At 41.7% G+C, this 25,866-nt stretch overlaps 1 protein-coding gene across 2 annotated transcripts in view; it reads right to left on the bottom strand.

The window, feature by feature from the left end:
* Positions 1–208: 208 nt before the first annotated feature.
* bckdhb (branched chain keto acid dehydrogenase E1 subunit beta) overlaps positions 209–25,866 on the bottom strand; it is a 68,491-nt gene continuing 42,833 nt past the window's right edge. Inside the window, exons 9-12 of one of the 2 annotated variants that reach the window (XR_004213746.1) lie at positions 17,117–17,203; positions 3,901–4,055; positions 1,200–1,267; positions 209–669 (exon numbers count right to left, since the gene is read on the bottom strand). Coding sequence is in view for 1 of the 2 variants with exons in the window: in XM_031874413.1 (XP_031730273.1) it covers positions 3,915–4,055; positions 17,117–17,203 (228 nt within the window). In the remaining variant the exon portion in view is untranslated. The remainder of the gene's footprint in view (positions 670–1,199; positions 1,268–3,900; positions 4,056–17,116; positions 17,204–25,866) is intronic. The other variant, XM_031874413.1, reaches the window with a different exon arrangement.

The following is a 25,866-nucleotide window of genomic DNA, read 5'->3' as shown; positions in this document are numbered from 1 at the left end:
AATATAAATATAAATGTTGTAAAATATATGTGGGCGTTATATAAAAATTGCCAAACTTCATCAGATGATTTATCAAATTTGTAGACTTTACAATTGTGTGATAGATTTCCCTCAGCCACAATGACCAGTGGCAACCCTGAAGTAACCGACAAAATGACACTTTCAAATCCCAACAAATCTAACGCAATGCAAATCAACACACCAAATGTTTTCACCAAATCTCATTACTTTATTTTCCATAAAAACCACAGATAAACTACATTAATACAACGCGGTTCAGTTAAGGTCAAACTAAATAAAGATTAGAGCAAAGGTAACGGCACAGAGAGGCAGTCAAACACAATAAATTCAATCAAATACGCTGACAGTTCTCCCCGAAGTATCCCACACTTATCTAAGAGGAAGTCAAATTATGTGCATATGATACCAAAGCAGTGTTTCACCATATATATCATTTTTTCCCCCCTTGCAAAACAATGAAGTTCCCAAATGCAGAGGTGCTGTAACAGTCTTTTAGCTGGAAGACAATGAGGGACATGGAGCCCATCTGGATACTGCTTCCTGATTGGACGGTCAACAAAGTGTCCTTTCCTGGATGCGCTCCACTGATTTGATAAATGAAGAGGAAAAAGGAGAGAGCGTGGAGTTCAGGGCTACCAGAAGTTGGCTCTGCAAGAGGAGAGAGGTTCAATAAGTTGAAGGGAATAACTTGGCGGTCCACAGTGTCAGGAACAGCAGAACTGGATGGAGATGGTGAGCAGCGAGGATGAGAGGTGACGTGTTGGATTCAATTAAATATTTGATTAACGGCTCCTTCCCCCTTATTAATCAACGGCAACATTTAAGTGGCTAGAACTCAAGATGACTGGACAATTATTAAGGGATTACGAAAGAGACTGTCCTATCAAAGAATTATTCAACACTTCTGTAACCAATGAAAGGCTGTAACACATCTACGGTGCTAGAGAGCACCATGTGGCTACGCAAGTAAAGTAAACTCTTTGCACCACATTAAGTCTTGGGTGGTCTGATTACAGGTCAGCAGCTCTAAATATAGGTCTAAATATAGGTCTAAATACAGGTCTAAATACAGCCTAAACAACTGCTTCAGTATCCTTAAGCTGCCAGTTGTGCTTATTAGAGACAGCCAGGTCTGTGCTGCTGTGCCACTAGGTATCCGAACAAAAACTTGGACTTACATTGGTGAGCTTTATTGGCGCTTCAAGGATTGTTCTCAGTCACTGGAAGAGTCAGACCGGGTCTGTTTCTGATAAACGGTCACAATGATTGATGTGCTTTTGAATGTTTTAGGGTTACAACCAACAATTTTCATCGATTCATCTGCCGATTCTTTTCTTTATCAATTCATCACTTATAGAGTCAACAATTGTGAAAATGGACATTTTAGTTTTCTCGCGCACCAGGTTGATATATTTAAACTTTTTTTTTTTTTTACATTAATGGTAGTTCAAACATGTACTCTTGAGTGCAGAAACAATGTTGATCCTTTTGTTTTGTGCTGCCCTACTTATTTTCTTTCCTTTATCCTATAATTGTATTTGATTTCTCCATCTTGCAGAAATCCTTTAATGGTGTGCTTAAGTCCATTATGCTGGATTCTGGACAACATGTTGCATGACTCCCAGAAACTTCAATCATTTTTTAAAAAATATTATTCACTGCTGGTGGATAAACAAAGTCGCCCCATAAGCACCATGACTCATATTCGTAGAACAACATACATTTTGAAACACCAAACATCGTTGTTGTAGCCTGAACGCCAATTGCTGCTGTAATCTTTTTTTAGGTATACAGTCCCTGACAAAAGTCTTGTCACTTATCCATTTTGTAGAAACAACAGCTTATAACCTGACTTTTAATTAATCCATTGGTTTTAGAAATGGCTCATATGAAAGCTAAAACCCTCCCAAATTATGTTTAATATACTAAAATAAATTTGCTTCACTGAAGAAAGACTGATCATTTAATGAACACAGAAAGGTCAGATTTTGGCAAGACAAAAGTTTTGTCGCCTACAGAGAGTAATTTGAAAATTGAACAAATAATTTACTTCAAATACAAAAATATGTTGCATAACATCAGTGAATTAAGTAGTGGTGCTGTGAGATCCATATTTAATATCTTGTATGACTTCCATGAGCTTGAAGGACTGCATCCATGCGGTTCGACAATGATTCATACAATTTATTGATGAAGTCATCAGGAATAGCAAAGAAAGCAGTCCATGCCTCCCAGAGTTCATCGAGATTCTTTGGTTTCGTCTTCCATGCTTCCTCTTTCATTCTACCCCAGACATGCTCAATGAAGTTCATGTCTGGTGACTGGGCTGGCCAGTCCTGGAGCACCTTGACCTTCTTCGCCTTGAGGAACTTTGATGTAGAGATGGAAGTATGCGATGGAGCACCATCCTGCTGCAAAATTTGACCCCTTTTATGGTTGGGAATGTAAGAGGTAGCTAATACTTCTTGATATTTTAGGCTATTGATATTGCCTTCCACCCTGCAAATCTCTCGCACACCCCCATACTGGATGTAACTCCAGACCATGATTTTTCCGCCACCAAACTTAACTGTTTTCTGGGTTAATCTTGGATCCATGCGGGCTCCAGTAGGTCTCCTGCAATATTTGCGGCGGCTGTGATGTAATTCAACCGAAGATTCATCTGAGAAATCCACCTTCTGCCACTTTTCCAGCGTCCATCCTTTTAGCAGGCCGTGGGCCTTGGCAAATGCCACACGTTTTTTTAATTGCCTTTTGTTTAGTGCTAGTTTCTGGGCACTGATTCGACCATGGAGGCCATTTTGAGACAGAATTCTACAAACTGTCCTGGTTGACACTGGGACGTGAGGTGACCAGGCCTGGTGGAGCTCTGCTGCAGTGGAAAAGGGGCTGGCCTTGGATTTTCGAGCCAACAAACGGTCCTCCCGAGCAGTTGTCTTGCGGGGTCTGCCGGACCTGGGCTTGTCAAAAACATCTCCAGTCTCTTCAAATCTTTTTCTTATTCTTTGTACTTGACGCTGAGACACATTGAAGGTGTCAGCCACCTCAGCAGTGGATCTGGTCTTCAGCCTCTTGATAATCAACGCTTTGGTCTCAGGGTGAATCTTAGGCATGTTGTCAGAGGTCAAGTTGCAGTTGATGTGAAGGTCTGGTGTGCTGGGGTTCTTTTTATACACACCCACTAATTGATTGATCAATTATTGATCACAGGTGAGGCTGTAATCTAGGATTGGGTGCATCATATGACAAGGCGACAAGACTTTTGTCTTTGCAAAAACTGACTCAGTGGGCTTTACCAAGCTGTGAACGTTAGAATGCTTTTCAGCAGTTTCATTTGGCACCAAAACATTATTTCAAAAGCTGTTGGGATTGAAATTAGCCATTTCTTGTAAAAAAAAATTGATTACAAATATATTTGAGGGGCACTTAAGGTCAACTTGTACCCAAGCGACAAGACTTTTGTCAGGGACTGTACGATTAAGCCATCTGATCAGATTTAATGTGAGCTGGGAAATAAAATAAAATCCCACTTGGTTACGAGAGCTGCATTTCAGATGTAAAAGACACAATGAACAGGGCCCTGGAAACGTTTGATGTCTGGATATGAATGAACTATATACAGTATGTCTAGCAGAGGATTACATTAGACAGCTAAGTAAAAGAGTGTGCAGGAAAAGATATGAAGTGCAATTAAATTTTCTCTGCAATGATGGTTGTTACTGATGGCAGGTCATTATTCGTTTCCATATCTTCATAACTACATTACTGGAATATATAATGCAGATTATAGGGTTATGGTTGACAGGCCGTAATATACATTAAGTGTTGGAAAATTACATAATTCCTTCCTTCAAAAGGAGGCCGTCAGATCTTTCCTACCTGACAGGGGGGGTTCAGTAGTTGATCATCTTCTTAATTGCGTCAAAGCACTTCCACTTGTCTGGGATGTAGAAGGGTTCAAAGATGTGAGGGAAGGGGGTGTCGTAACCGCAGACCCTACTGATGGGAGCCTCCAGGTTCAGGAAGCACTGCTCCTGCAAGGAAAAAGAAAACACAGATGAGGACAAACGCTCTCATTATTTTGTTGAATGCTTGCATTGCTCAAACATAATTCATTTAGGCAGCTAAACATGTTCAGACTACAACAGCTCTGGTGCTTGATGCTTGGAAGAGGCTTCGTATAAGCAGCTGCATGTCACAAGTCTGCTTGGTTTGGTTTATGCTTTTCCATGCTTGGGCATATCCAACACTATCAATAGATCAATCAACTTGACCACATATTCTGGATTGCCATATCTGACTTATATGCTTCAAGTGAAAATGGTTCATTCAGACTCCTCAGAGCAGGCCAGTGCTCTTGGCCAGAGTGCAAAACAAGCCATGACTCGTGTCTTTATATTGGCTTTTGACCTCTCCCCATGGAGACAAAGCAGAAAGAAGTTGGCCAAAACACTCCAACTGGGACAAACCCCCTAATGAGTTAAATGAGCACACTTGGACGCAAGCACAGATTTGCAGCAACAGACCTGAAGTACCCTCTTCCAGAGGAAAGTGACCTGCAAACAACTCAAGCGATCAAAACAAAAGCATACGAGGCGACTCCGAGGAAGTTACACAGCACCCTCTTTGTCAGCCCGTCTCTGACAGACACTGAACGGATTTTGACCCGTGTCTTGCGACACTGACAGCATCACACACACTCAGCCACCCATATAATAACACATTACAAACCCACCAGAAATCTGCCGTTGGCATTTGGCAGCGCAGGACATGCATGTTTCACACTATGTTTTTCATGTCTTATACAACACCTGGCAGAATCCAGGGGAGTGTCAAATTTGATGAGGAGCTTCTTGTGCTTTGCTACTTTTAAAGTGCGTAAAAATCAAAACACATCAAGAGACAGAGACTGCAGCTCTGTGCGCCTGCAGAGTTGACATGGTACAGTGACAAAATCCAGAATGATCAAGAATGGAAAATCCAGGATGATCAAGAGTCTAGAGCCATGCCAGCTGTTCTATGAGGCTGTAGTAAGCATGGATGCATAAAGACAATTGAACACAGGCGGGGCCCTTTTCTTTCCGATGAAAGTTGCTCAGTGGCGCACAAAGCAAAACAAAAGTTTGACTTCCAAGTATAACATTCAGATAAAATGACCTGAATCTTCCTGCAATCTTTCACATCTTCCAGACACAAAAATGATTGGACAAAATCAAAATGTTGACCTGATGGTGAAAAGTTAAGGGATCACCAAAATCCTCCTGAAGGGAACGTGAATGCGAGTACCAAATTCACATTCCATCCAATAATTGTTGATACAAATCACTCAAAACTGTAAAGGGACTTGGGGATCACCAAGGTATATAGGATTCATCATCTGAGAACCATGAATGTCTGTAACAAATTTTGTGACAATGCATTTAATACATGTTGAGATTAAGAATTTGGCCTTCTGCTGGAAAGTCAGGGAATTGAAAAATACATCAGTAATGTCTTCAAATAGATTATTTGACACACAAAAAGCTTGTGAACAGAGGCCATCCCAGTAGTCATCAGGTGCGTCTCTTTAGGTGCCAGTAAGAATGAAACTCCACAGACAGGGGGATCTCCACCTGACCTGCTGCTTGTACTGCTGTCTGCCTGGCAGCTGGACTCTCGCAGCCTTGGACTTGCTGGGTCTGCTATTTAACTATAATTAGCTTTAATGAACGCACACTGAATGGAGACAACTAGTTCAACAACGGTTTCCTCATTCCTCGTAGACTTCAGAACAACCTGAGACCGATTCTCTGCAACAGTAACTGACAACAAGCACTGTGCCATTGGTAACATGAAATGCAGTAAAATACCCAATGTATCCGACATCAAAACGCTTCATGAACTGGCATTATGAAGTGGACAAGGATTGACCTTGTGTCAATCCTTGTGCCACGTTTATTGATGAAAGTGACAATAAGATGATCCTTGTCCACTGAGATTACAACTTCAAATATATATTGTCTGTCTACAGACAACAAGTCAGACAGTACCAGGGAGTTTGCTCTTTTGTCTGGATCACATCTGTAATCTCCTCTAAATACATTCACTGGAAGTGGGAGAAAAGTACAGGAGTCCGACTGCCTGCCACCACAGCTGGACAGAGAACGGCCACACAACTCAGATTTCATTCAAATCGGTGTTTATGTTTTGGGAAGTGCATCATTATATGTAATATACTTAAATGTCAGAATAAAGATATATGTCAACCTGGCAGTGCCAAAACGCTCGTTTAAAATACTTTGCAGCGGGGACTTGCTGTGGCAATATTGTGTCTCTTGTCACGCAAAAATCTTGAGTTTGTCAGAAACACCCACAGATTTGGGGTTGCAGTCAGATGGGTGAGAAAGTGCAAATATCACTTGCTGTATCAGCTAAAAAAAGTCAATGCCAGGCATCCAAACCAGCCTGATTTCAACTGAGATCCAAGCCGAGACTCGCTTTGATTCTACATTCTTCTAAAGCTCTATAATTTATACTAAATTGTGAACTGCTATCGTAGTTGTGATGATCCCAGGGCCTCCAACAGGGCTTGCGTGAGTTGTGTTGTTTGTCTTTTAGTTAAAGTAGTTCAACCTTATATAAAACTCAAAACTTAAATAAAACTCCTACCTTTAAGTTTATCTTTTGCGTGGGCTTCCCTTACCGGCCTTAATGACTCGAATGACCTATACTTGCAGTGGTCTTAGAGGCGGATCCTGAGAAAGTCGACAAGTTATTCCATCCCATTTTTTCCCCACTTGTCTTCATTAGTGACCAGCTTTTATTCGTTCGTGCTGGCTATCATTTGAATACTGGCTTTAACACACAGCGTAGCCGTGCCGTATCACCACTCTGCTGTTTTCGAGTTTCTCCATTGTATAATCTAATACTCGTACTTTTAACTATTTCACAGAAAACAATGGAGGCATCTTACTAAAATGCACAATCAAATATATTAATAGTGAGGCTAATGTCAATGAAATATAATTACATTACATAGATGCATCGCTTCGTATGAGGGCCATTTAACTCCAGTGCAGGAATGAAAAACTTGAGAGGTGATTAATAAATACAATGAATAGCTATTGCTGAAAACATGCTAACAATAAATAGTATCAAAAAAGGAGTTTGATAGCATTACATTCTTTAGGAATATAACAAAGTTCTATTTCCTCCTTTGTAGACTTCAGAACAACCTCAGAGTGATTCTCTCCAACAGCCACTGTACCACTAAAAATAAAAGCCTAATGTTTGCATTTTTCAACATTTTCCAATCGCTGTCATGTGCTGACAGATGTCCATGGCCTTGGGGTCTATGAAGCACAGTAAAAGTCAGTTGTGTATTAAAAGTACATGAGTAGAGAGTTCAGAAAGTTTCTTTGAGACATGATGTAACGTCACTCTTCAATGAGCCTCACATTTTCAAACATGTTCTGTGTTTCTGCTCACATAGCCTCCGGCGGGCAACACCATGACTGTGTCATGATCTTCAGAAGTGGATAATAAATTAATTTAAAAAAGGACGGATTCCATACCCATGAGCTCACTAAAACGGTTCAGCCTTGTTCTAAAGATCATTTAAACATCATTAATACATGCCATAACTGGGCCCGAGCTAAGTCGAGGTAACAACAGGTGATTTCGGGGGCCAAGTTCAGTGTGGAAAAACACACACACACACACACACACACACTTAAGAATGAAGACCTAGCAACATGATCTTGCTACGCTGCTGGTCGACGCAGGAAATATCATCCAACTCGTGCACGCAGTGTATGATGGTCGCAGAAATGCATGGCCGCGTCAACCAGAGAGATGCCAGTACCCTCGACGTGCGTGAAGTTGCGAGGGCCCGATCAATGCTGCTCGCAGCTTTAATTTAAATATTGGTATCTAATACCGGATCTGCATGTCGTCACCGATAGCTGATTCAGCTATTTGAGTCAGTTTTGGACTGATATGAGAAATATGTTTCGGTATCGATGCATCTGAATAAATAAATTATGTTAACGATAATTAATACTATACAAGCGTTGGCGCTCTGTGCAACAGCGTGGGCGGGGCTTCAGGTCTCTTTAGACAGTTGATGTCGTCAGCGGGTCTTTACAGCCCTCTGCTCACTTCTGCTGCTGGATGCTGGATATATTAACCTTTCTAATGCATTTCCTTGCCATAAAACCTTGAATTGCAGTTTGAAAGGTGCTGTGACATTAAATGAACCTTCTTGCCTTAACAACCTCTTTAGCTCGGGCCCTATTTGTAGGCCTCTGCCACAGCTTAAATTGAAAATAATCAGGTTCGCCTGAAAAAAAAGCACTTTTATTGATATAAGGTTGTTGAAATAATGCAGATATCTCCCTAAAAACTCTCCCAAATCATAGCACAACCGATCAGTAGTTGCTGAATAAAGGTTAAAGTGGGATAAAGTGAAGAATAAGAGGCTTTAGTAGAGAGTGGTCAAGCGAGGTCATCATTTTCGAACCAGCTGTTGCAGCTCTTACATTGTACTTTTATATACTATATATTTCACTTTTTTTTTTATCACTCATATTATTCAATACATCCAAATACAGATGTTAGGAATCATTTTGAGATTCCTAACATCATCAGAGCCTGTTTCTGGCTGTCATCTATAGGATTTTCTCAGTTCATGTGTGTGTATGGGGCTGTATCTCAGCCTATCATCGGTCGATTTCAGTCAATAAGCCCTCCTTCGACATGTCAGAGTCTCAGGAAGGCCTGTGTCGAATTTGGTGTTGATTGACAGAAGTTTCAACCAGTAAAGTTGCAAGAAGTGCCGCGTCTCCCCGGGCGTAAATTTCCGCTCGCAGGAAGTCTGACCACTCGCCCATGCTGGATTGACCGCTCTTATTCTGGAAACAGCTCGGAAGTAAACAGGATGCAGTTGGCAACAATGACTCCAGCTTTGAAACGGATAATCTGCGACGTTATTGTACTAATTTTTCATAAAACTTGGCCACATACCTACGATTTGACCACTCACAGCTGTCCAGTGCTACCACGGAGCGGAAAACCAAAGTTATTTACGCGTTTGGCCACGAGTGCTAATGCTATTAAATGCATTGCAAAGCTAGGTAGCCGCTAGCATCAGGGTGCAAATATTGATTTGCGGTACTCATAACGGCGATTTCTGGCCAGGATTTCATGCTTTTCTGCCACGTTTTCTAGATGCTTATATTGGTAGTCTATAGTTGTGTTTGGAGTGTGTAAGAAGTGACTTATATGATAGTGTTGCCCATACGTTGCTGTTTAATCCGGAAAAAAAACTGGACCAATCCACAATATTACCGAAGAATAAGGCTATTTTCCGTACATGATTTTCAGGGGTTCTGAGCCTGAGAGCCCCCAAATTTGGGGGCGTCGTGTGCAAGATTAAGTTCTCAAGCCACTTTAGACTCGTACTAAACCAGCAAAATGTTGCAGAAAGTAATGTTCAGGTGTTTTTAATTTAATTATTCTCTTTAGATGACACTATATAGACACTATATTTGGGCCAACATGTCAAATCAGTTGAGCCAACTTACTGTATATTTTCAGGCTGTTGGGTGCAAATGAGAACTCATCAGTGATTGTCCCTGAATTTATACATCAAAATGTATTTTTACACATTAAAATATTAAACATGACCGTAGTACAACTTAGAATTTTCAACAGTGATTTACAAGCATGACATAATTAAAACACACGTTCAATTAAATTTTTTTTTTTTAAATTTTTTTTGTGAAGATTTGCCTCAGAGGGTTTTACAATCTGTACACATACGACATCCTCTGTCCCAGAACCCTCGCATCGAAACAGGAAAAACTCCCCCAAAAACCCCTTTAATGGGGAGAAAAGAGGAAGAAACCTGTGGGAAAGCAACAGAGGAGGGATCCCTCTCCCAGGATGGACAGAAGTGCAATGATGTCATGTGTACAGAATGAACCCTAGGGGCGTGGGGTGTGGGCGTGGGGTGTGGGCATGGGGCGTGGGGTGTGGGCATGGGGTGTGGGGGCGTGGGGCTATTTACTGCAAGGGTACTTCTACTTTTGGTACTTTAAGTATAGATCTTGCTGATTTTACCATAGTTGACTTAGGTTTTGAATGCAGGACTTTCACTCGTCGTGGATTGTTTCATCAGTATGGTTTTTGCAGTTTTACTGCAGTGAAGGATCTGAATACTTTTTCATCCACTAATTACTTGTAAGTGAGTTTGGCAAACAGTTTATATACAAAGAGCGGTTAGGGTTAGGGGCTCCAGATACTTGACCGGATAAAGGATCTGGAGCCAGGGTTAAGAACCACTGTTTGTATATTAACTGTTTGCCAAACTCACTTACAAGTAATTAGTGTTATTACAGTCATAGTACTAATACCATACTGATGAAACTATCCACGGCGAGTATATGTGCTGCATTCGAAACCTTAGTCAATTATGTTATAATCAGCTAGATGTACTTAAAGTACCAAAAGTAGAAGCACCCGTGCAGTAAAATGTACCCCGTCAGTGTTTTACTGTCTGATGTTTTGACAGTAGGGAGCCGGGCATTAGAAGAGTTTGAACCATTTTTTCTTCTTCTTCTGCTTGTTGGTGATCTGGCTCTTAAGATCTTTTTCGGTGGCCTGAAGATCTTCGGTGGCCTGAAGGAGGGAAGACTTCTCCTGCTGCCAAAGAAAACGCTCAGTCTCTAACAGATCTTCGGTGTTTTTCCGGGCTGCTTTGATCCTGTTTATCTCCGTTCTCTGCTCCTCCAGCTGGGCTTGGGACGCCTGGTTTCTTTTGACCATCTGCGTAGCTTCCTCCTCCAATGTTTGAAGAGTAGCTATGTTCTTCAGCTGGTCATTATCGAGGTCCCTGCAGGTTTTTTCCAGGTGTGCTGTGAGGGATGACTGTTCCTGGAAACGGAGATGCTCAGCTTCTAACAGATCTTCAGTCTTTTTCAGAACTGCCAAGATCTTGCTGGTCTCTGCTCTCTGTTCTTCCAGCTGGCCTTCATGGGCTGCCTGGACTCTCGCTAGTGTCGGCTTAGCCTCCTTCTCCATTCTTCCAAAATCAGCTATGGTCTTCAGCTGGGCATGATATAGTTCAGAGGCTTTTTTATTCTGGTCTACGAAGGAAGACTTCTCCTCTTGCCATTGTAGATCTCTATTCTTCAGCTCCTGCTCAGCCTTGATAAAGGCTGCTTTGAGCTTACTGCTGACATCTAACTGTTCATCAACTGTAGCCTGACAGAGGTTCTTAAATACCTCCATCTCCTCCTTGGTGGTAGTTTGAACGTGACGCTCAGTCTCCAGCAGGTCCCGTGTTTCTTTCAGAGCTGCTGCGATCCTGTTCGTCTCCACTCTCTGTTTGTCTATCTGGGCTTGATAGGAAGCCTTGGCTTGAGAGAAAGCCTTGGCTTGATGGAGAGACTTCTCCTCTTGCCATTGAAGATGACCATTTTTCAGCTCCTGCTTGGCCTTCTCAAGATCCTCTTTGAGCTTACTGCTGACATCTAACTGTTCATCAACTGTAGCCTGACAGAGGTTCTTAAATACCTCCATCTCCTCCTCGGTGGTAGTTTTAGGCTGAAGGCGACGCTCAGTCTCCAGCAGCTCCTGTGTTTCTTTCAGAGCTGCTGTGATCCTGTTTGTCTCCACTCTCTGTTCGTCCATCTGGGCTTTATAGAAAGTCTTGGCTTGACAGAAAGCCTTGGCGTGATAGAGAGACTTCTCCTTTTGCCATTGTAGTTGACCATTTTTCAACTCCTGCTTGGCCTTATCAAGATCGTCCTTGAGCTGAAATACCTCCATCTCCTCCTCGGTGGTAGTTTTAGGCTGAACGTGATGCTCAGTCTCCAGCTTCTTCTGATACTCCTTCACCATCTGTCTTTGCTTTCTTATTCTTTCCATTGCAATTGTCAAATATGTTTCTGAAACAACTTGATAAGTGCTGTGAAAGACTGTACGAGAGTTTTCCAATGCAATTGTCAAGTGTGTATCTTAACCAATTTGATGTGTGCTGTGAAAGACTGTACGAGAGTTTTCAATGAAGTTGTCAAGTGTGTGTCTTAACCAATGTGATGTCTGCTCTCAAATGTGTGAGGGAATGTACAGGGATATATAGGCTTAACATCAAAAGGCACAGAATAAAGAGACCATAGAGTCATAAAGAGACCATTCTATCCATGGAGTCCTCCATGGCATTGTTACTATGGATACCAGATTGAATGTTTATCTTTGAATTTATGAATGTAATGATTTCTGATGATCCTTACAATATGGCAAAGAAATGAAACTATATGTAACCATATATATATATAAATCAAAAATATAAATCCTCTTAAAATACTGATATAAATGATCGTGTAATGTTTTATGTAGTGGGGCAGATAGTAGATTAATCGTGCAAATTGTGATACAAGCATGAAATTTGGTGGAGTTGTTCTCCAGAGGTATCTGGTCAAACCTGCCTGATTGGCTATTCAAAAATCCAAGATGGCGGCTATTTTTCAAGATGGCTGCCAATTGGGCCTCCAGAAACTTTGTTTTCGGAATAAAACTTTGTATTTCCCTGATTTTAATGATCTTGGTGTCTATTTGTAGGTAATAAAAGATGCTTTAATAATTACCCACAACTATAACACTAGAATAATGAATGTGCTGATGTAATTGGACATTTAGTGGAAAAATTAACGAATATAAGTCTCAATTAATAATTCAACTCTTTTATGAAAATCATTTCCTTCAACTATGTTCAAATTGAACATTACAAGAATATAATATCAAACTCGACAAAACAAACTGTATGGCACTGGACACTTGATTCATCTAACAATAATACATTTGATATTAAAGATACATGTGTAACTTATAATGTTTAGGTTGAACAGGAGTGTGCTTGAATAGGCCTGGAGCAAATCTGGATGTCATCTTCTTTGAATTACTGACAGGCAGATAGATGGAATTACACATTACAGGGTTCGTCTTTGCAGGTCTAGATCAACACACAATCAACGCGTTTTCTATCATTTTGCTTCTGTGCAGACTTGACTGAAAAGTCCCCCCTTTTTTTTTGATGAGTTATGGGTCTTTTAATGTTTCTTCATTGTATCTAGTAAACATTATTGTTTGTTTATTAACTGGCCCTTGGGTATTTTTCCAGGGTGGACACCGAAGAGGTAAAAAAAAACATTTCCCTACCCCTGACCCAAACACGTTCTCCCTTCACTTCTCATACATTCAATTATCTTCTCTCGTGTATGAATGACTCCTATCGGGCTGCTATTGCAGGTCGATTTTTAGTCTGGTTTCAAATTCACATGCACTATATCAGAAGTTTACAAAACACCTTGCAGTTAGATAAAGGTAAGAAATGGCTAATGAGTGAACCAGGCTTTAGCCTATTGGCAGCTGACAGCTTTGAGCAGCAGCAGACCACCATTACATAACCTCTTGATTCTACATGAAGGCACAGACTGTCGAGCCTGAGTGGAGTCCGTAGTCATTGAACCACGTCCCAGAAAAGTACCACAACTCAGCGGGGCTGTGCTGGGTTGGATGTTGGACTCTGTTGTTTTAAATTGCATACAAATAAGGAAAAGCACTATCAGTGGAATTGGAACCAGCCAATCCAAGGGCTTCACAGAAATCTGTGGGTGACAATGCTATATGATTACATGCAATGTAAAATATGATTAGAGAATAAAGTGTCGTCTTACTTTAGCTGCCAGACTACCATCTTCAGTATACTGCATATACACTTGGTATGTAATTTGCACTTTTTAAAAGAATTGTTCAAAGCAGCTAAACGTTCTTGTAACAGTTGCAGTTAAACAGCATTTAATTATTACTTTGACAACCAATGAAATTCTTTTTTAACTTAAATCCAAATGATCAGCCAAAGTGTGTCCTCCTTTGGAATCTGAATATTCTGTACTAGAGTGGAGTCTGTGGTAGTTTGGAGTTGAGAGGAGGAGGGTGATTCACCATTTCTCTCTGTGCATCCCTGAGGTCCATGAAAGCATTGTCTTTCTCCACATCTCATCCCTTCTCCGTCAGGACATCTGCCAAACACTCGGGACCGGGCCAGCCAATGACACATTATTATATCACTAGGGCTGAAGCCAAAGCTCGACAAAGGAAACCTGCCAAGCCCAACTAAACTCCCCTCTGTTCTTCATAGAAGAAAAAGAAACGAGCATAAATGGATCTTTAAGGAAGGACCTGAGGTGGTTAGCGAGGAGGTAAAGCCACTCTCTCACAAATGAATAGACTGAAGCGCTCTCAGACAACAGTGCCTAGACTATACAGGTTTACTGACAACAAGTTTCTCTTTTTGGACCTTGATTTGAGCCTGGGAGGGGTAGAAAACAAGGAGGCGTGGTACAAGTTAGAGCCTTCAACAACCACACTGCTGAATTAGTCTCAGACTCTTCCTGCTCAAAGCTACATATTTACTCGCTTCCCAGCGGGATTGCAACACAAAATTAAAACTGCCATTTTGTATCATGCGACAGAGTAATCTCATTCATACAAGACATTTCTGCTGCATGGTGTCCAGACGGCGAGTTAGCCAAGCTAGCTCATTAAACCAAGCACGTAACCTCAAGCTGCATCGACAAATGAGAAGGCTGCGTTACAGCAGTCGCTCCCAAAGTGCATTTTACGGCATGTCGATAGTGCGGCAAGATTATTTGATGTGTGAAACATTTACATAAACTATGTTTTATGTTGCGCTTTCATACCTATTGAAACAGAATAAAGTTCGCCACATTGAAAACTGCGTTTAATATACAGTTTTGCCGCAGCTATTGACATGACATCTCTGCCTGTTGTCGTAGTAATGCAACACACTTCCTGGCTTATTCAGGGGCTCAGCAGTCAGACTCGGCCCTCCACACAGTCTTTGACCTACAAAACTAAAAATGAGTAGCACACAGCTAACGGCTTTACGGACAGTCTTTGGCTGCTTATGGAAGATGGATATCCATCACTGTCTGATGGCACATACACTGTGGTATGGTGGTGTTGTGTATGAAGGAGGGTCATAATGTCTGTTCTGTTTTCAGAATCGATAGACGGACAGTCTCAACAAAGCCAGGTCTCTTATTGCTCTTTTATTTTTGTTTTAATAAATAGGAATCTCTTTGAAGTCCTCATCTCTCTTTAGACAATAATCGCAAAGTACAATAGAAGTAAATAATGACCGCAAGTTTGAGGGATGTTTGTCGTCGTGACTCACCTCTCCCCCTCCTTATCCCCCTCCCCCTCTCTCTTTGTGTGTGTGTGTGTGCATGCACGCACAAATATAGTGCAGCCCTTGGTCTTTCTGCACATTGTGGTGTCTGCAGTCGGCTTGGTTCGACAGTGGTAACAATAGATTCCAATGGTGACCCAGTTTCATGGTGAGGGAAAACAAAACTATTGTCCGCTTAACATCAGTAGTTTTGCCAAACTTCTGTTTGAGTCAGTCACTCGTTACCCTTTGATGCAGGATACATACAAGACGGCTTTTGTGTTGCACTGTCAACTTCAGTTGAGAACGAGGCTCTGACATTAATCAGACATGTTCATCTGTACAGTATTGGCACAACGCAAAGCCTGATATCGACTAAAAGGGAACACAGACTGGTTATTAATAAGAAATGCTGTAGTCCTATGTGCTGGTAACTGGCTGTAACTTAAAAACCCTTAATGGCATTAAACATCACTTAATAGGAATGGCCTATTGGGCATTATAGGCTACTGTGGGCCATCATACCTTATATTTGTGAGAAAGCCAAAACAAGCATATTCCTTTGTCTTTGAAGAAGTGATAACTGTAATATAATGTAGGGTTTAATAGTGTGACCGAGGCCTGTAGGTCAAGCTGCATCCTTTTGAAACACAACTATGAACACGTCTAGGTTTTTCTTTCCAGAGAGGATATCCAAATCTCCTGAGGCCATGTGAAAACTGCAGATCAAGGGAATCAGTGAACTCACCAACAACTTACATCACCCGTACACAATGTGAAAACGTGGAAATTAGGGGGATGAGTCATCGGACATTCAAGACCTCACTGAGAGGGGAGAGAGCGCAACATCTGACTGGCAGTAAAAGTGGAGAGGATCGAGTGATTTCACTGCTTCAACTCATGAACATTAACAAGGACACTGCTCCACAGAACACATTGCGTGTCGTGCGTACAATTAGTCCGATGACTAAACGGGTATGAAGGGGAGCGCTGGAGAGACGTACCCACTGCTGAGAGCCTCACGGACAGATTTAAGACGATGGGAATTGGAAGACTTTTCATTTTGTCATGCATCACATTTAGCTCACAATTTGTCATCGGCTGTCTCTGGCATGTGTTGGTTACCGTGTCCAGGCCTGTTGTACTGCCAGCAAGAAGCAATATTTCGTAAACCTTATATGGATAGCGAGACCCACTGTATCAACAGTCTCCTATGAGTAGTATAAACTCACAAAAGATCCTCTGTGCAGCTAAATAGACAACTCATACACTCCTCTAGTATACAGTCATCTTTTGAATCATTAGCTGTTTTCTGCTCAGCTTATTGTTGATGGCTCCGGACCAGCAGGTAGCAAAATGCCTATATTACTTCAGGGCAGGAGTTTATACGACACATGAAACATCCCAGTTACCTACTGGTACAGCCTCTTCGCAATGGACATCAAAAGTATAATAAAAGGGGAGTAACACTGCACCTACAAACACGTGTATTACGTCCATGTGTTCAGATTGGACTGAGTTACAGCTCAAACAAGGAGTATGATTCTTTTTTTGGAATACTGGCATTCACCGGTCCTTTTCAACTCACTCACTTTGACTCACATCTCTACCTCAGTGCCTCCCTTCAACTCTCCTGCGGCCCTCCCCAGGGAGACGCACTTCACCGTTTTCAAACCCACAGCTTAGGGGCACTCAGTGAAAGGCTATTTCAGCTTTATTACAAAGTGGGACTTTCATTGCCAAAACCATTGCAACCTATTAAGACCAATAGCTTTGAACCTCCTACCGCTGGGAGCTACAGTTCCCAATAAACCCTCGTGAGACACAGTGTGTTCTGAGACACAGACGGCACACACTTACCTGTACTGAAGAGCTAATTTCAGCAGCAAAGCCTCCGGTTATTGGCGCTTCATGGCTGATCAGCAAACGTCCGGTTTTCACCACTGACTGAAAAACAAAGACACAGAGAGACAATTTAAGAAGGTTCAGCGTTCTCCTTTGTCATCGTTTCAAAGCAGGTGTACCTTACATTATGTCGCTGACATTATTTGCTAAAATAAAAACAGGGCAAGTTGGCCAATTCATGTACATCGGAGTTCAGACTCAACATTGTTAGTAGCGCCTGCACTGCTAATCGGGACGGATGAATATCACCAACCATCACAAATCAAAAAAAAATTATTTTTTTTAATGTTCTGACGGGTACCTGGGACCAGTTGCAGTCTCTGCAATGTAGCGGTTACCCAGTAAGGATGGTTCGTACTGCCTACTGTGGTATGCTATATCTGCTTGCTGCCCTCAGGCTGCATGCATGTCTGGTTGTGTCGCTGTGTGTGCTTTTACAAAATGGATCTGACACAAGACTATGAGCCGGAGGGCTGATCTAGGCTGGTATACAGCGCCAACGGGACAATCATGGACATTAGAGGTCTCAGCCTCCCAGACATTTGCATTTGGGTTTTCTGCAACCTGACATTAGAGCAGAAGGATGCCTCTTGCTGCTCCACCCGTTATCTACCACAGCATAAAACCAATACTATACTATAATCTCATCCACTTGCCCAGACCAAAGCTATGTCTGTTCTATGCAACTTCAGCAAACCTCTGTCCAGTTGTTGGATTTCTATTTGTTCCCAGCAATAAATTGGGTAAACACCTCTTAAACTCAACTCAGAATCATCACCAAAAGCAATGTACATGTTGTTTTCTACATTATTTTGAGAATTTAAAACTTTCAATAAGATTTAAGATATGTGTGAGTGAAATCCATGGTCCATGTTTAGGAATATACATTAATTGTCCACTGAAATAACGGCACAATACGCTCTTCATGTGAACACAGTTGGGTAAATATCAGACATCTCTCCATACACTCATGCCACAAACAAAGCAAACTGGCAATCAAAACTAAATAAGCCACTGAAAATAAGCATCACGTGTCCATATGGTACTGTAAAAATTAGGCCAGACATTTTTTTTCCCCTCCAACAGGACCACAAAGTGTCAAACACAGGGTCATTCCGAGGCTTCATGCTGATGCTAAACAGGAAGATGTTTACATTGCTGAGGTCCCGGGTTTGGCTGTGAGGCACTAAATACTTGTTACAAACTGTACCACTGTCACACACTAGTAGTGGGGGCTAAAAAGGGCTAGGGAACTAATACTTGATGCAAAGCCAACATGCCTCTTCCTGGTGGGGCATATTGAAAAACCTTGTAGTTAGAAGCTGGAATGCAATGATTCTTAAAAAGGTTTTCCCATTAAACATTATTGTAGAAAAGCTCATGTCAGTTGGCAGAAGCTACATGTTTTGTTATCTTTGACCAGTTGAGGTGAATGAGTTCAGTGTGCAAAAATCACTGATTATATGACACCATCTTCAGGAATGTGGAAGTTACTAAAAACACTGGAAGACAACGACAACAGCTGGCAATCGGCAGAGTGAGGAGGAATCAAGCGAGGGGTTGAGAGCAGGGGGATATGACATGTTGATGTCAGGTTCGCCTTAGCGTGATGACTCATGCAGGTGCCGTGCTGCCCAATCCTCTACCCTGCCCTGATGCTGAACTCGGTCCTCATCGTACAGACACACTACACAAAGACGACCAACATAACTTCCAATTTACACCGGCTTAACCCTGATATCCCTGTGGCTCATCTCCCTAAGGGGAGACCCGACATACTGCTCGCTGCATCAGGATTGCATTCTTTAGATGCTTTTGACACAAAAGGAGCCTGCTACTGTTTTTACAATACTGTGGGATAGAATTTCAGACTCTGAGGCCTGGATAGGGGAAAGCGTGTGCTCCAGTTAATAGACTTGACCCATGACCCTGCTGCTTAAACAAAAGTGACAGTCTCTAGCAAAGTGCCCACTTGCTGGCACTAGTTCAGTAGGCTATTGTAAGTAGTGCATAATATGACAAGTGAACTATGAAGCAAGGAGTCTGTATGTGCATATTCTGCAAATATCTCAAGATATGCTGGGGGCTTTAGGACGTGCAGAGTAAAATTTGGTGCAATGTGGACATGCGACACGTGCAATTTTAAATAAACTTTGGATAAAACTGCAGCGGCAGAACGTTAAAACGGAATCAACTTCTGGAGAACCGCAACCCGATGTTAAGTTGAGGTGGCCAATTACGTAACTGGCGATCCAGGGCTATACGCCAGGAGGTAACGAAACGTTAATGGTCGTGTTCACTTTTGCTGCTGGATGTGGTTGTCGTTTTGCAAGCAGCTCTTCCGGGGGTCAAGCAATCCTCGCACCCCTAACAGGCGTGTGTTCCGAATGGCCACTTGCCCCCAACAACACTGCCAGCAGCAATACTGCACCAAACGGGCGCTGCAGTATTATGTTCCAAAAAATGGCAAAATGGCAAAATGCACAGTGTGGCGCCTGGTGCACTAGTACAGTAGGTAATGCAGCTCATATGGTGATTTGAAGTAACTGCATTTCAGTCACAGAGAAATACGAAGAAACTGTGACATTAAAAAAATGACCTTTTCTCACTATACTTTCTCACTCTTCAAATAAACTGTAGCCAATGCGTTGAATTAAACATGCTGTGTGCTCAGACTGAAAATGCTAAGATGGAGGTTTATTATGTGTACCATCTTAGTTTAGTGTGTCAGCATGTGAACATTGGCTAATTAGAATCCAACACAAAGTGCCGGGTAGGCTGATGAGAACATATTTGAGTATTGGAGACATACAGATTTTGACCTGATGATTGTACTAGATGGAAAGTAATTGTGGCCGTAGTCTTTATTAACCCAGTTGCTTCAGGTTGCCGGATGGGTTTTCAGGAGACAGAACCATCCACTCTCTGTAAGGTTTGACCCTTTTCTGAAAAGTCATCTTTTTGCCCACGACAGCAAGCTCTCATGTCAGTAAAATTGGGACTAAGAAGTCGCTCTTATGAGAGCGATGGAACCAAATGAAGTGCATTGGACACTGTAAGGAGATGATCAGGTAGATGCATCTAAGGAGAGATTTTATGTGTTTTGAGGGAGAACAGAACAATTAAAAGATGTCAGGAATCTTTCAATGCAACCTCAGGAAGACGTGCTGGAAGGGGGATCTCTTTATTATGGTTTAACACCATGACCTTGTGCCTGATGAGTTTATCATATAACAATATTCTTGGACTGAGTCAAGTATCTGTTTTGAATGTTTCCTAACGCTGTCTAGCTTCTGAGAAAAGCCAACAAAATCCAAGGAAGTCAGGCCATAAATTAGTCAACTTGTCATTTACTACTAAACCTTTTCCCAGACAATAATTACATGACAAAACAAAAGATACACACCCAGAGCCTTGCCTGATTTAAGTGCCAGCTAGGACACTGTGGCATCCCCTCAATGACACCAGCTTCTTTTCACTGGAGGGGGACACTTGCCAGTGAGTTGATAAACTTTTAATTGCTTCACTCAGCATCTGACTTTGTGTCCCCAAAAACATTAGATTGTACCCTTTTCCTAGTTGGTGTAATATTTTAGGTAAGTTACGATTCTGTATGTACGCTTCTGCAAGTTGCTGGCCAGAGACATCGTCCTCCCTGACCCGGTCCGGGCACCAAGTCAAAACTCCCGGTTGGTGGCTGCTGGTGGTAGTTTGGCCTGGCGACAGCTCTGGTAGCTGCAGCTTCACTACTCTCTATGCTGCAGGGCTGTCATTAGATGCCAGAGTTGTTCCACTGGCTGCAGAGGAAATGTCATGTTTACGGCCATTCCCATACACACCCAAACCTAATGAGCGACGTCGAGCTCGTGCTCCTGCATTCACTCTGTCCTCACCTACTTTAATCCGTCTCCTCTACTATCAGGCTCCTTCTGTCCTGTTTCTCGTGACTCCGTCGTTGCTCCATGCTGTGGCTCGTCTCATCCTCATCAATAGTTTTTTTTTTTTCCTCTTTGCTCCTCCCTCCATCCCTAAAACCCTCCATTTATCCTTCTGCTCTAAAGCCTATGCTCACGGTCCCAGTGCTCCCCACTATGCGTTCTCACCACTCGGAGGCCAGCGGCCAACGACCTGGCATAACCTCAGAGGCTCAAGTCAGAGCTGTCACTCTCCCATGGCATATATACTCACACACACACACACACACACACACACACACACACACACACACACACACACACACACATAAGTGTAGATGTGCACACAGACCACACAGCCACATATGCACGTGTATGTGTTCTCAAGTACACCACACGAGCAGACACACAATGCTTTTCATACATGCCGCTTACTCAGGATTGATTGATTTACATTTTGCGATAGTGACAGCGAGTTACTTTCACAGGTTGCTTCCTGCCGCTAATGCTCTTGTGGTATTTTGGCATTGAAGTGTCATCTTAGCAAAAAAGGAGACGCAGACATATAGGGGGGAAAAAACCCTGACATATTTATGGAGTATATAATATACAGAGCACTAATTCATTGTAGAGTGTACAGACTATGGGGATGAGAAGTGAATAAAAACAGTCCATAATTGAGGCTAAACTGGGCCGTGGTTTGACTGGTGCAGAATCCCATAATGTGCTTTTCAAAGTTTTCAAAACACACGAGACTCCTTCCAGAAGAAGTTGCCAACACTTATTTGTTGGATCTGTATTTTTACGCCACTAAATTGGTCGAGAAAAACTTTAAAATAGCGGTGATGACAAAAACAAAATCTTCTGTGCTTGTACTGTAAGGGTGCACGCACGTACACACATGCTAGACTGTAAGTGACACATCGTCTTCCCATATAGTATGCCTCCTCCTTTCTTTCTCCAGGCCGTCCATCAAAACGCAACACGAGGAGGAAGTTGAAGTTCTGTGCCGCCACCGAGGAGTCGTCCTTGCCGCTGGATCCGCTGGCTTCGCCGACCCTGTAATTGCGCGGCCACCACAGGGTCCTAACTCTTGCGCCGCCATGTGATCTCCGTGACAAATGAGAGCCGGGACGAGGCTTGACTACTGGCTGGGGCCTTTAAAGTGGCACTCTGCGATTAGCGGAGAAGGGTGAGTGCTCGGCGAACCGGAGGCCCTGTAAAATCACAGTGCTGGGAGGGAAGCAGGGTGGGAGGAAACACAAACACTCACTGCCATACAATCACTCGCTCTCTCTCTCTCTCTCTCTCTCTCTCTCACGACAGAGAAGGAAAGTAAGAATGAGTGAGTGAGTGAGAGCAGAGCAGAGAGGGGAGAACAGCCTCGGCGCTGGGCGGAGGGCCAAGCCATCCTCCAGAGGAGCCAGGACGCCAGAGGAGACCTCAGACAGAAATAACTCCAAACATCCCATAAAGTCCCATTAAAACCAATTCATCTCAATTACTCCCCGACACACGCACACACTCTCTACCTTTATGCCCTGCAGCCACGCCGCACCACCGACTGCATCGGTGTGTACACAGACACACGACTGCTACTGCACACACTCGAACTTGGTGACAGCTCTGCTGCATGTTTTGAGCGGAGAGCAAGGTCGTAAAAATCATTCAATTACTGTCAGAGGTCCTATAAAATGGTATATACCCCGCCTATTGAATTAGCGGCCTGCAGGCCACCAATGGGCCAGAGGCCACCTCCATGTGGCCCTGCATATGTAAAACTGATATATGACAAATATATAGGCTGTACCACATATATGGTAGAAATACACGAGTTGACCCACGCGTCGTTCGGGTTCAGGTAAGCTTGCTAGAAAATATCACAGGTGTCAAAAACTGCCAAAGCATCCACGATTTTTACGATTACTTATATTATCGAATCCGTCAGAGTAAAAACAAAAGCCACGTGAACAAGTCCTGATAAACTGTGAGAATGAACAAAAGAAAAAGGAGTCAAAACAGCAGTAACATTTACTCTGACAACATTTTAACGTTGTACTTTCATTTTACTCGAGTAAAATATTATAGTACTCTTTCTATCCCCGAGTATGACGTAATCCATTGCCGTAGCCCTACAATAGAAATGACCGTAGCGGAGCTTACAGTGCTAAGTTGTGTTGAAGTCATGTGACCGTGTTGATTCGACTCTACTAGACGAAGAGAATTGATGTTTTCTGATTCCAGTTTCTCCAATGTGAGGATTAGCATTTTCGCTCACTGTGACGTGTTTTTTCATTGAATATCTTTGGGTCATGTACCGTTGGTCAGACAAAACAATCAATTTGAAGACGTCACTTTGGGCTCTGGAAAGAAATCATGGATATTTTTAAACTGTTTCCTTACCTTTCATAGACCGAACAATTGCTTGAGAAATTCAGCCACTTAATCGATGTTGACAATTAGTGCTTGTGATTATTCGATCTCTGGAGTCTCTGTTATAAATTACCGTCTAAGAAATATTAAACTGTGGTTGGCTGTGTTCTTGTAATTTTTCCTTTTTGTGTTTAAAACTTGTGTTTCTGTTTGAAATATGAAAATCTACGGGTAAAGACAGTTTTCTTTGCCTTGAGGAAAGTTGATAGAACTTACATCGGTGTCAGAAATTCTACTACGATGACAAGCCTACATGATATTGTACAATTTTCACATCATAACCTGCTTTGGCTTTGCAGCTTATGACTTTGTTGACATTGTACCTCATAAATACTTCTAAGCAACGAAGACAAGGAAAGACTGTCTCCTGCCTATGTACTCATAATACAGTGTTGGATAATAAACAATCAAAAATCAAATACTTAGCATACAGTGGTGCTTTATGGTGGCAGTATCATCAAAATACAACACCACATTAAACCACCTCAAAAGTCACCACAAGACACAAGACAATATGAGGAAGCTATGACGACTAACACAAACCTCCACAACAGGAAGCTTGTTCAATGGGTCCCAGTGCCCGTGACATTCCTACAGAAGTATAAGGACATCACAGAGGCGACTGCATCTGGCTGCCATCAATACTGTGCAAAGTGATGTTTGGGGGAAAAAAAGAATTTCATGTCCCAAATCTATTCGTCTCTTTTATAACAGTGACTACTAATCCAGTTGTGACAGTCTCAAAATAGTCAAAATAATTTACCATGACATTTTTTGGAAAAAAGGGGGATTCATACACGTGTTTTCTGCTAATTTGCCATCATCACAGCCGTATCCAGTGATGGACTGGGATAAAAAAAAAAAAAAGAAAAACGACCCTGGCATTTTGCAGCAGAAATTCAATGCAGAACACACACTTTAAGCGACAAACACTGGTCTGACGAATGCCAACAACAATTTAACACAATATAAGAGCTGCAGAGCGCCATGTGCTACGACAGGATACACAGTACATGGGCTCGACACAATTTTCACCCTCAGCCGACAGAGCTTTGTTTTGTTTTATTTTCTCTCGTTTTCTTCGAAAAGTAACATCTGGTGGGAATCAGTGCAAATGTTTGCAAGCTCGGCTGAATTGCTTCATCTTTCCGAGTGGAAGCTAGTTAGACTAGCTGGCTAGCTTCCACTTTCTGAGTGGAAAACAAACTTATCCAAACAATGGGTCCTTCCAAATGTTAAATGTTGCTAAGGGACAAATGTTTGACAGGCATCTCCTAAAAACAATCGCTCTAAAATGTCAGTCACCCGATGCTGTGGGAAACACTCACCAAGAGGCCTGTGGTTTACAACAATATGTCCAAAAACTGTTTTCCTTTTTTTTTATTATTAAAAAATACACTGTAATGAATTGCTGTAAATTGACGGTGGATTTAAAACAGTATCTCACAGTATTTCATAGTAACTGTAACATACAGTTAAATGTTCATCCCTCACATGTAAATTAACAGTTAATGCCGTCAATTAACCATAACAGCAGACTACTGTAATTTAGCAGCATAATACAGTATTTTTTGTGAAGTGGTGGAAACACGCTTCTCTATACAAGTTCAGTGAATCGCAATCCATCTACATTGTACTGTCTATTGTAGGTTAATGTGTCCGTTATGACGGTATAGAATATTTTTAAGTCTCCAGTATTGTTTTGTCTTCATGATTATTGAACTGTTAACATCTCAGATAAATTCATTTGGTGCGTTTCATTACATTAAGTTGCTAATATTGGTGAAGCTAGCTCTGTGACGTTAGCTAGCTCGAGCTCAATTAGCCTTAGAAAGGTTAGCTAGCTAACAGCAGAGCAAGTTAAGGTAACAAAGTTAATCACCAATTACAGTATTAAAATGTAACACTAGTAACCTACTTGTGAGACAGACATATATATATATACAGACATATACACACACATATATACACACATATATACATACACATACATACATACACATATACATACACATACACACACACACATACACACACACATACACACACACACATACACACACACACATACACATATATACATACATACACATATATACATACACATATATACATACACATATATATATATATGTATATATATATGTGTATATATATATATATATATGTATATATGTATATGTATATACATATACATACATATATACACATACATACATATATACATATATATACATATATACACATACATACATATATACATATATATACATATACACATATACATATATACATATACATACATATACACATACACATATATACATATACATATACACATATATACATATACATATA

The sequence above is a fragment of the Anarrhichthys ocellatus genome, unplaced genomic scaffold, assembly GCF_004355925.1.
Source record: "Anarrhichthys ocellatus isolate YVR2014 unplaced genomic scaffold, GSC_Weel_1.0 scaffold81, whole genome shotgun sequence".
Classification (NCBI taxonomy): Eukaryota; Metazoa; Chordata; class Actinopteri; order Perciformes; family Anarhichadidae; genus Anarrhichthys; species Anarrhichthys ocellatus.
The sequence above is the reverse complement of the archived record's forward strand: the minus strand, read 5'-3'. Positions and strand labels throughout refer to the sequence as shown.